The sequence below is a fragment of the Poecilia latipinna genome, unplaced genomic scaffold, assembly GCF_001443285.1.
Source record: "Poecilia latipinna isolate Pla-1442-1.1 unplaced genomic scaffold, P_latipinna-1.0 Scaffold792, whole genome shotgun sequence".
Lineage (NCBI taxonomy): Eukaryota > Metazoa > Chordata > Actinopteri > Cyprinodontiformes > Poeciliidae > Poecilia > Poecilia latipinna.
This window is the reverse complement of record NW_015113408.1, coordinates 226,804-239,186: the sequence shown is the minus strand read 5'-3', so window position 1 is coordinate 239,186 and position 12,383 is coordinate 226,804. Positions and strand designations below refer to the sequence as shown.

At 39.4% G+C, this 12,383-nt stretch overlaps 1 protein-coding gene across 9 annotated transcripts in view; it reads left to right on the top strand.

Moving 5' to 3' along the window:
* LOC106956151 (neurexin-2-like) overlaps positions 1-12,383 on the top strand; it is a 133,729-nt gene that overhangs the window by 86,791 nt on the left and 34,555 nt on the right. Inside the window, exon 1 of one of the 9 annotated variants that reach the window (XM_015046787.1) lies at positions 7,122-8,868. The exons of the other annotated variants lie outside the window; for them this stretch is intronic. Within the exon in view, the coding sequence (XP_014902273.1) occupies positions 8,526-8,868 (343 nt within the window). The 5' untranslated portion in view covers positions 7,122-8,525. Of the gene's footprint in view, positions 1-7,121; positions 8,869-12,383 lie in introns of those variants that run through there. 9 annotated transcript variants of the gene reach the window in all.

Here is a 12,383-nt window from a genome sequence, read left to right as displayed (position 1 = left end):
TGGTTGGTTATTTACCCGAGACATTAAAATACAGAACAAATGAATGTCACTGTGGCATTTAAATTAAATTACATCTAGGCCTAAAAAGCTGCTACACCAACAGTCTAAAAGTGACAGAGGCCTTTCTATTGCAAGATGTTTGTATTATAGACTTATAAAACATAATTTTCTACTTACTTCAACAGATAAAACCAAACGGTGATAGCAAACTGAATTGTTTCACGAGAAAGAGTGGAGCATTTCAGCATCCTGAATTCTTACCCCTTGAAGGCTCAAGACAAATCTAATGTATTCCTTTACTAATTTAATGCAAGAGAAAATGGAACATAACAGCTAGGTGTCAGTAATTAAACTGATTATCAGCAAATAACAGGTTTGATCATCTATGTATTGGGAGCTTTTGGGCTGGAACCAGAACAAACCGTCTTGAAACCATTTTGCTTCCAAGCTGGGAATTTGTGAGCACAACAAAAATATCCAGTGAGATTTTGCTGTGGGTTTATATAATAAAGAATAAAGGATGAAAGTGAAAGTGGGTTTTGAACATTTTTAACTCCATTTCAAATGTTTAAAGTGATTTCTAAATGCATTAAATCGGTAGGCAAGCTGAAAGGTACCATCTCCTCTGCATGCCTGCTTGCTCTACATAATGATTATATAATGAGCAAAACCAGTTGATCAAAACTAACCAACACTCCTTCCCTAATGAGCTTCCAACTCATAGTTTCCTAGATTCATTGTCAAAATGATATTATCAGATCATTAAGCTGGAAAGACTTGGGATTCTTTCTCAGGTTTGGATTTCCATGATGGCAACATGTTTAATTTATTCCTCTGAGCCACAGAAGTTTAGAACGATGGATATTCAGATTTGGCTGACTGTGGCTCTTTATCCCTTGTCGTTGGCATTTGTCTGCATTGTATGCATCGCTGCCGCTCTTCGTTTCCAGGAACCATGCTGGGGCTAGTAGGCTGAGCTAAACAAGCAAATGGAGTCTATTTTTGCCAGCACCATGTGCAGTCGGCAATATGCAACACACTTCTGCAAAGGATGTCTTTTCGAATGAGAGGATGCCAAAGAGTGAGAAATCAATGTGCACTGAAGGTATGAATTTTAATAAGAAAAAACTGCGAATAAAGTTGTGCATCATTAAGCCTTCCATTACTTCAACTCTGAATAAAGAATTGTAGCTTTTTTTGTTCCCAACTGCGAAACTGCAATTAGTATTAGCTCAGTAAAAAAACACGGTAAAACGGCCAGCAAGTTGGATTTCATTTTTGCACCAAAGTGATTCTTTGCCATTCTGCTGGTTTTTGGTGCAGCTGCGGTGCTTTGTGCTGCCTGTTGTCTCCTTCTCTTCCACCGTCTGAGCCAGGTTTATTTTAGGTGTTGTCGCTTTGAGATTAATGAAATCAACCAAACATCACAACTGCAGGCCATGCCTTTCAGAGGATGCTAGCATTATGAGTAATTAATCTGAAAGTGCTATGATTAATCCTGTTACTTTACCCCCTGGGGCGAGACTGGATGTCTGCAGAAAAAATCCCCTCACCAATCCTCCTGAGAAAAAACATGCACATTTAGCTTTCTTAAGTCCTTAAAACGCCGTGCACGTCCTTTCATATCATGTCATTTGCAAGTTTACGGGATACCTCCTGGCTTCTTCTTTTACTACGATATTCAGAGCTCTCCTCATAATATATATATTGTAACATACAAGGAAAAGAGAGTGACTTAGTGAATACAAGTGAAAAAGATTTAGTTGTAATGTAAAAAATGTATGAAAAAAAAAAAAATATATATATATATATATCCGGACAGTGCTGCATAAATGGAAAATCTAGGGGAGTTATGACTCCTTCCAAAAACATTTTCCCCATCAAATATATATCTTTGTTTTTGCTTTTTTTGTAACACTTGAATGTGTCAGACCAAAAAAAAAAAAAAATACAAAATGCAGCAATCAAATGTTGATTTCACGTATTAATTGAATCAACTGGCCCAATGTAAAAATAAAAATACATTAATTGCCCCTTATTAAACTTTTATTTTATAGCTGAGATCATTCTCATTAGCCACACCCAGGCTAATAAAAATTAATATTGAATCAATATTCTGTTAAATGTAGTAGATCAGAAAATATCATATAGGCTGACTCATCTGCAAAAGCAGTTCAGTCCAATTGAGTTTATTCGTATAGCACCAATTCGCAACAAACGTTCTTGCCAGGCACTTTACAAAAATATAATTTCAATTTAATCACATACATTCCAATTAATCCTAGTTATCAAACAGGACAGTACACTCAATTAATTCTTCAAAGTAGTTTAAAAAGTCTACCCAGCACTTCACTTCTCTTCACAGCTAAAAAGCCTCAATACCAAGCATGCATGTAGCGACAGTGGAGAGGAAAAGCTTCTCTTTAACAGGAAGAAACCTCCAGCAAACCCTGGTTCTGTACAAATGGCCATCTGCCAATTTATAATTGAATTTTGCTGTTTAATTTGAAAATTCCATAGGATAATTAGGATCTGGAAATGATGTCAGAAAACAGTGATATTAGCTAGTTATTGTGATCCTAGCTACTATTAGCAATATAAACTGATACTAATGTATTTTTTTCCCCGTTTATTTTAAGAGACAAGAGTCATTTAGCTAATAGCTATTGCACAATACACTCTATAACACTGGATTAAAGCTGCACAAAACTTTAAAAGTGCTATTAAAAAGTTTCTGTCAGTCACCTCCACTTTATTCTATATTCATGGCAGCCATGTTGAATAAAGAAAACTTGTGGTGCCTCAGTAAACACCGATTTTCCCAGCCGTGATCCGGACTTTATCGGGTGTTCTTGTTGAATCTCCAACTCTGAACGTGGAAAATCCACCTTTAAGAACAAAGAGGGTGCATTAAAACTCAAGTGCTTTTGGGTTTTGCTGCAGCACAGTGATCTGAAGCACACCAGCCACTCAACCTCTGGATGAATCATAAATAAAGCAAAAGGTAAAGATTTTGGAGAGACCGAGTCGTAGTCCAGGCTTAACTCAGACTTTGATGCTGGGTTGAAAAACCCTCAAATGTGACTCGATTAGAATAATTCTGCAAAGAAGAGCCAGGTTGGTTAAGATAAAATTTCCTCTTATTAAATGAAATCATCATCAGCAATTTGTATTTTCTTAGGCTATCTTTTTTGTCAAAATTTGTTCGATTTTTCTCCAAAAATTTAAATGTGATTATTTTCTTTAAATCTGGACAACTTTGCCAGAATTTCATTTTAAATAAATGAATCAAATATGTACTCAAATACTGCATATCCGTACATCTTGCATCTGTCGGAAGTTCTACGTGGGATGCTCAGCCTATCGAATAACCAAGGACAGCACAAGGACAGCTAGTGAGTCTCAGGCTTCTCCATCTCCCCAGACTTTCTTCATGTTGAGCAACCCTCGAGCCTATAAATTGATTAAGGACAGCTTTTCACTGCTGACAGCTCCCACCAAGATATCATCACTGCCTAGAAAGATGATCGCATGCTGGACAGCCTGACAGTCCAAGTCGCACATTATAAATCACCCCACTCTGTCCTGTTGTACTCAGACCTCACTATAATTGGAAATTACATGCTGTTTTTATACTTGTGTGTTTTCATAGTGTGAAATCCCACACATGAGTGGATTTTTTTTTCATAGCTATTAATGTAGTCCATCCACTAAGTAAAAAATAGCAGTTAGAAAGAAAGTAAAAGGACAAGATCCAAAACACATGTATACAACTAAACATTTTAACAACATGATGTGAAATTAAAATCTCACAAAACCAAAATGAAAACATGATGGCCTTTAACTCAACTCTCAAGCTAAACACATACACATATTTTCAAAGTAAAATTAACATGAAGCATCTCGGGATTCCTTTTTATTCTCCCTGACCAAGTATTCCAGAAAATGACATTGCACCAGCTTACAGCATCCGCCACAAATGAAATAATTCAACCTTTTATTGGAGCAGAACAGATGCTTTCATAAAAATTCTGAAAAATATAACCTTTAATTTGAGTATATTTATTGTGGTATAAAAAAAAATGTGTTAAGTTCTACACCTAATGGGATTCCTGCTGTAGATAGATGGACAGCGTATCTTCAGATTTCCTCAGATTCAACAAAGTTGAAGCATGCACACCGAGGGATCTTTGCACGCTCTCTTTATGTTCTCTTCTCCTCAATTCCCTAATGAGGCAAATTTAGGAGTTTTCATGGAAGAAATTTGACTTTATGTCCAGTTTTGACAACATAAATATTCTCGGATAGTTTTAATTCTTAAAACCCCGGTGACCTATTATGAGTTTACAGTCATTTAAGATCTGTTGGCATTTAAGACATCATGGTGTTTTCTACTCTTGAAGTGCTCAGGTTCTTGAGAAATGAAAGAGGCCCACATCATCACAAATCCTCTACCGTACACCAAAACCTTATTGACTGTTTGTGACTGAAAAGTTTAAATCTCAAATTCCACTAGATTACAACAAACATCGTATTAAAAAAAAAAAAGGTTTTGTCCCAGGAAACACTCAGTTATTCTACAAATGCCACTTTGAAGACTTTGTGTCCTCTGGTTGCCACTCTTTGTTGTCATTGGGAAAGTAATAATTTACAAAAACAACTTCTGAACTTTTGCTGACATTTTTATTTTGTGTTGTCAATTTTTTTTTTCACTGTTTTGTGTTTTTGTTTTAGCATGCGCCAGATCAATTCAATTACTCTTTTCCTTTCCTCTTTCAAATTGTGTCTTTATTCCGTAACTTTTGTTGCGATGATCAGAAAATGCTCGTAACGATGCATATGTAAACGTAGTTCTATAAAATTATCAAAGTACTTTACACTCATATGTAAAGTAATTGGAGTTTCCTCGTCTGGGATCATTCCACTGTTTATATCTCTGTAAATTTCCTCATCTAAATTATATAAAATTCATATGTACTGACATGTGACACCGTGATATCACAGCCTCCACTGTTGCTTTGATATTTACGGGTTGCTGTGTTTGTTGGCTTGTCCAGATGTAAATTATAAACAAGTTTAAGCCTCTTTTTTTTTCCCGCAGTTGAATCTTGAGAGTAGATGGAGGAAATCGCATTACTTGAGGTTTTGATGGTCGAATGGTGGTTTGATGGATCTGCTAAAGTCTTTCTGACACTGTAAATGATCCAACTCTTCTGGTTATTTTTTTTTCACCAAAATATCATGGGGTATAGCTTTTCACGGCTGGTTTACAGTGAAATAATGCTTTCACTGACAGATTATGGCCCCAGTGAGGCTTTCTGAAACTTTCAGAAGTAGAGATACGTCTGTGATCATTGCCATCATTTTCTTCCTCAGGTGAAAGGTTGTGAATGTCTTGGGAGAGCTGATAGCTATCACAAGAGGCTTCTTGTGTGACAACTTGGAAATGAGAAACCGTTATGCTAGCCACAATTTTGATTAAATCAGCTTATTTTGAAGGGTTTGTGCTTCAGCTATTGACAGATTCCACTTGGTTGCTCTGCCTTTTTATACCTTCATATGTTCAATAATTTATTGCCTTTTGCAATTCTACTTTAATACGTGCAACCTAATTTATGAGATAACTTTCGAGGGTGTCTTTGTGCATGTGGATTTCTTGGGTTGTTACCAATTATTGGAGCCATAAAACAACCTATAATTTACTTGCAACAGACTATTTGTAGATTATAGAAAATTGCTTTAAATCAGTAGTTGTCAAAGCAGGCATAAATGTCCCAAATGATGCATGATTGCTACAAAAAAATGACCAAAACGACAAAGATGCAAAATAGCAAAAGGGTAAATGACCTTTTCATAATGTTTCCTTTTATTGCGCGCTGCAAAACCTGAGCAGACCTGTTATACGGAGAGTGAAATGTGCATCGCTGCAGGTATTGCCGATGAGGTGCCTGTATGTTTTGTCACCAAATAGACATTTGCCATAAACTAATCTTCATGTCATAGCCAGGCAGTGTCTGTTTGGGAGAGCTGACACGCATTACGATTTACTGAGAAGTACAAAGAGAAGGAAATGCATAAAGGATTTAAATCTCCTTCTGACTCAGATGGGAAAACGAAAGCAGATCCACAGCCTCTATCGGTTTATTTATGTCCACAATACCCGCGGATGAATGTCTGAACGCCATTCAGCCACTTGTGATTTCACAGCGTCGTGCGCGTATCTCTCCTAGGTTCCTTTAGTTCAATCAGCCTCGCTCCACCACACGCAGCACTCCCTCCCTCTCTTGAGTAATGGCCTGTGTCGGCTTCTTGTCACCGTGAGAGGTGGTGCTGCATGGCTCGCCTCTGTCCTCCTGTTTCCATGCGTGTCCTTTCAACCGACCAGGCAATCCCGGCTGATATCTCTATCGACCGTGATTCACTTGATACAGCTGCAGCCTCCCTCTCCCGATGCCTTCCTTCCCTTGTGTTTTTCCTCTCCTTCCTTCGCTCCTGTCCCTACCTTCTTCTCATGACGCCTCCATCGTGCCAGAACGCCACATTTTTTTCCTGTGAGCAGCCCAGACATGGCCGGAGAGCCCCTGACCCCACGCATCAGTCGTGGCGGTGAATGAGTTCAGCATGGTTAAGCAGCATGAGAGCTCCTGAGCAAACAAGAGAGGTGACTGGTGTACAGATGTAGGAGGAGGGATTGTGAGCAAATAGATTGGGAGCATGGCGATGCTCTCCTGCGAAGAGACAGGTCTTCGATTGAATTTTGATGCAGCTCCTCTCGATTTGTTCTACACAGATTACACCGCCCAGCCTCTAAACTTCCTGCGTCCTGCTTTGTTTTCGGCATGCGTTCGCGTTCCCCTCTCCTCTCTACCTGTTGTAGCGTTGGGGTCTTTATGCTGCTTGTATCCCCCTGTGTTGCCTGTGTAACAGCTCTGACAGCTCACCTAAATCAAGCTCCTCCTCTGCAGTATGATTCCTACGTGTTACTGCCAGGACCTGCAAGCCAGCGCGCTGCGAATGCTCTAGCATGTATTTATTCACACAACCCATTTACTTGCCTCACTATTTCCCGGAGTGTTTGCCTGTTCTCTCTTTCGCCGTCTCTTCCTGAGTTTGCCCTCCCTTCCTCCCTCCCTCCCTTCCTCTCTGCCGCTATCCCTCACCTACCCACCCTCACCCTCCTCACTCATTTGCTCACAGACTCTTCCTCAGACGCACACACACGCACACACAACCACACAAACATACACAGAGGCACATGCTGTGCCTCGCTGGATCAGAGCACCCTGACTACAATTTGCCTTCAGAAGAGCTCCTTTAGCTCGCCTCCAGTCCAAGGCGAGGATCTCGTCCTCACCGGGAATCTGGGCTGTCCTGGAATCTCAGTCAATCCTGGGATTTATCACAGTCTTTAATTTTGATTAGCATAAACCTTTCTGCAGCAAGTCGAGCATCACCTGCCCTCCTCCGGAGACCAGACGCCGCCACTTAAATGTCCTCCATCAGAAGCTAGCGGATCTGGACAAGGTAACCGGAGAGGATAAAGGGAAGAAACGAAGGAGGGGGGGAAAAGGAGCAGCAGCAGCGGCAGCGAGGGGAATGCAGCAGTAGTTGTTGCTGCATGAGTCTGAGCAGGTGGAGCGTGAGAGATGGAGCCTACGTCCGTCTGAAGCAGAGGCTGCTGTAGCTGCATTCTGATGGATCTCTGAGCACGCCAGAGGTTGCGGTTCGCCAGATCTGCGGCGCCACTGAGAGGACTGGGGGGAAGCGGAGCTGCTGACAAATTATTTATTTATTTCCTGGATTTTCTTCTTTACCGCGCTGCTGCAGATACTGCTCCCTGGCTTTCTAACCTCCCCTCCTTTTCTTCCTCCTCCTCCTCCCTGTCTCTATTCTTTTTTCTTTTTTTTTTTTTCATTCCCCGGTTAAAGGGAACAAAAGCTCTGGCTCCAGCGTCATCCCCCGTAGCTGCACCCCTCGTATTTTTATCCGCTCGAGATTTATTTATTTATTTATTTCCTTAATGAAATGATTCATTTTCCCACGGAAACGTGTTTCATCTTTTACTGCGGTGGAGGGGCTCTCTTCTTAGTGGGCAGGCTCAGCTGCCCTCAAGCTCTACCTGTGGGCGATGGAGGCTCTTATCAGAATTCTTATCACATGAGTCTCTGCCCTGCCAGCTTTCATGCCTAAATATAATGACTGGACAACATGGCTGTTGGATTGAACCCCAAGCTTTGTTTGGATCTGCATCTTCCCTGCATGCTGGAGCCCAGTTTTGGAAGAATGTTCTCGAGGAAGCTTTACAGATAGATTTTGAAATTTTGTGAGGTTTTTTCCTGTTTTAGTAAACACCTTTGCGCGTGGCTGTGGGTTTGGATTGCTTCTTTTCAATTCTTTTTTTTTTTTTTTTTTTTTTTTTTTTGGGGCAAATCTAAAGGATAATTTTCTACCAGAGTCCAGGCCAAAACTAAGTGACTGATCCAGCAAGGGATCGTGAAAAGAAATGGATCCAGCCTCTCAGTGAGATGCCCTGCTGTCTTCAGGCTGAACGATCAGAGGCCAGAGCCCGGCCCCGTTGTCTCTCCTGGGCCTTCGTGGAATTAGCACACATGGGTAGGCTTTTTGCGGCCACCCCCGTGCTCGGACACAGGAGCAGCTGGTCCCAGTTCAGTCTCAGCATGGGTCTGAGTTATTGTTCGAGGCAAATACTCTGGTTCACCTTGATTACTTTGCTCCCAATCCAGACCGGTACGGCACGAGTTTCTTCGAGTTTGAGCACCACCCACCATGTCCACCACTTCCACAACAAACATGGTACCGTCCCCATCGCGATCAACAGGATGCCTTTTCTTACGAGAGCAGGGCATGGTAAGACATTTCCCCTCCAGCTTCTTGTTTCTTGTGTCCTTTGGTTCTGACAGTGCAGATTGGTAGAAATGATAAGCATTAGTTATCGCATGTATACTGGTGGTAACATTGGTGGCTTTCTTGTGACGTACATTGAAAGGATGAGTGTTTCACCAACTGTGTATGTGCTGCAGCCTCTGTGCACCATGAAGTGTCTTATGTCTTTATTAGAATCAGTGGCGTTTGCTGTTTCAACTGCTTACAGCATCAGAGTACAAACACACACCAGCAGTGGGATGAATCATCAATGCGAGGCTTTTTACTCCTTTTTCAGTGACATATCTGATTGTCTGAGCAGCATAAAGTACTGATCTATTAATTAGGAGGTTTTGTGGCAGTGGTGTTCAGAATATTTCATTTAGTTTACATTTGGATCTCAGTCCGAATACTTTGAAACTTAATTTAATTTAACTTATTAATTTATTTCTGTAATTCACATTCAAGTGAAACTTATTATTTACATTAACGTCACACGAAGTGGTATGTTTTAACACTTTAGTTTATCATAAAACTATAATATTACATTAGAGCAATAAAAGACGCGTTATTGAAAGAGTCATTTACACCATTACATCAAACTCTAAAGGATATTTCTTAAGAATCTTCCCACATCTAAGAATATTAGTGGAAAGTTAGGTGGAAGAAAAAAGTGTGGTAGAAAAGCAGGGTATCAACTGCCTTGAGAGGATTTTGAAGCAAAAGTCGTTCAAGAGTTTGGGTAGAATTACAAGCTTTAATAGCTTTATGGCCCTCCATGCACAGGTCAGATGGACAGGACAGGACAGCTGTTGCATGTCAATCCAGAACCATCAGATTCTGGACTGACAGAACCAGGGTTCAGAAAAATCTGGCCTTGACTAAGGAAAAAAGGAACCGTATCTTTGCTCAGTGGTCCAAACTCCTCCTTTCAGGTGAAAGTAAATTTTGCATTTCCCTTTGGAATAAAAGTCCCAGAGTACTGAGGAAGTTGCCTGAGGTCCAAAGTGAAGTTTCCACAGTCAGTGATGATTTGGACTCTCATGTCTTCTGATGGTGTTAACTTATTTTACCAACTCCAAAGCCAGTGCAGCATCTGCAAGTAACTTTTAAGTGACTTAATTTTCTAGATATTCCAAAATGACCAGTACCTTGTTCAAGTACCTAGTATGTCTGTGGTGGACTGACCTGCACATCCACTTGACCTAAGCTCAAAGAGAAGCTATTCTGTCAAGAGGTAATGAGAGAAGAAGAGTGAACAATGCAGACGACTGCTGTTAAATCAACTTCGACTTCTTTAAGCTCTCAGCTGAGTGACAGGCTGATTGCCTCCATGCAATACTGCATTGATGGAGTAATTCAGGCAAAAAGTGGCCACATTAAGTACTGAGTGCATATACCATGCAGTGGCTGGACAAACCTTCCAACAGCCTTACATTTCTTTAATAGAAAAGCTTTTTAAATTAGAGCTTATGGGTTATTCTAATTTTCTGATCCAAATTAATTTTAGGTTTTCGTTACGTGTAAGCCATGAGCATAAAAATCTGAGCAATAAATGTTTTTAATATATCACTGTGCATACTAAATCTGTGTTTCCCTTTTTGAACTGAATTATTGAAATGCATTAACAGAGAGATACGTGTGGTGTCACTGCTTTTATAGGCTTAATATCCTGGTGTTGGAACATTTAATAAAACCTGAAATAATGCTCAATATTTGAGCCTTTTCTTTCACCAAACTTCATTTTGTATTTAATTCTTAAAGATTCATGCTACGATTGGTTGGGGAATGTGAAGTATCAACCTATCCCCGAGAATCTACATCAAATTTGTTACGCTACTCAAAATGGCTCGATCAAAGCACTGACACAAGTCGTTTCTCTCTTTCATATCTCAGTTTGAAAAATCATCCTAAGACTCACTTTTATGTTCTATAAAAAGAGACCCAATGGATTTGTGATGTATTTTTTTTCCACCGCAGCAGTTTTGTCAGTTTCAAAAAGGGCCCAAAAAAGAATGTGATGAATTACATCTATGCAGTTACAGCCGTATCATTCTGGGCCAGACTTTTACAGGCACAGCAAAGCCTCTGATTAAACAAGACCATAAACTACTCTTCAAAGAACTCACTGATATATTTTCAATTACCTGTATTGCAGATTTTCTGCTGTGAATTATTATGAAGTATGTGCTTCAGAGCAAGAAATTCAATTTCCTTTGACATAAACGATACAGACAGCGCTTATGATTTACAAGTCATGTACACAAAGCTCTATTGCTCTGTGTGGAGTACATTTTCTGATTTTGTTCAACATTTGCTGGTGCTGTAATTACTATACTGAGTCAAATTACAACGTTTACAGAAGCATGATGGATTTAAAAAGCAAAATTATTTTTGGATTTATTAACAGTCACAAATCTCACATGCCGTTTTGTACGTCTCCTTCCAAGTCAGGAAGATAAATGTGTTTGTTTCATTGTTTTTTGAGGATTATATTTATGAAATAAATCTACACTATGAATACATAAGCCCACACTTGCGTCCCAACCTAAATAAATTAAATAACTGCAAACAAAATGGGCCTGTAGATGTCATTAGTTTCACTCTCAATACAAATACAGTTTCAGTAACACAAATGTACAACTCTGGAAAAAATTAAGAGCCCACTGCACTGAACAACATTGGAAACCTCCTGGTTATACCATCAACTTGATTTCTGAACTGAGTTAAAACATCAGTATTGTTGTTTCTAAATGAATATGAACTTGTTTTCTTTGCATTGTTTGAGGTCTGAAAGAACTGTGTCTTTTTCGTTATTTTGACCATTTCTCATTTTCTGCTGAGAAATACTTAATTTTTGCTTGAAATTTTGGAGACATGATGTAAGTATTTCATAGAGTAGGAAAACAATGTTTATTTTACTCAAACATAAACCTATAAAAAGTAAAATCTGAGAAACCGATCATTTTAAACGGTCTCTTAATTTTTTCCGGAGCCGTATATATTCTGCCATTTCCAGTCAAGAGAGAAAGAGACAAAAGGAAATCTGACACTTTTGCGTCACACTGCCACAGTCAACAGCAGAAAATCTCATGTATTCTTAATTCATTCTAGCTTAAAGTCATATCCTTCTAGCTTATACTCGGTTTACCTTTGTCACATTTTACAACCTCAAACTTTCATTAGTTTTTATTGTGATAGGCCATTGTAGATGTTTTAAACATTTTAAAAGTGAGAATCTTGAAAGTATGACATATACTTGTTTGTTGTCCCCCTTTACTCTCACATCTAATTCCACAAAAAGTCCATATGTTTGCAACTTCGCCTCAGTGTAAATCGAGCTGTTCTGTGAAGGCGTCAGAGGTTTGTTAGGTAATTCACTCCTGATCAAAATCTTAAGCCCAGTCAAAAAATTGTAAGAATTTGCATTTTGCACTATTGGATCTTAAGAAGGTTCTAAGTAGAGCTTCACAATGTTAAAGGAAAAAATCAGTGCAAGA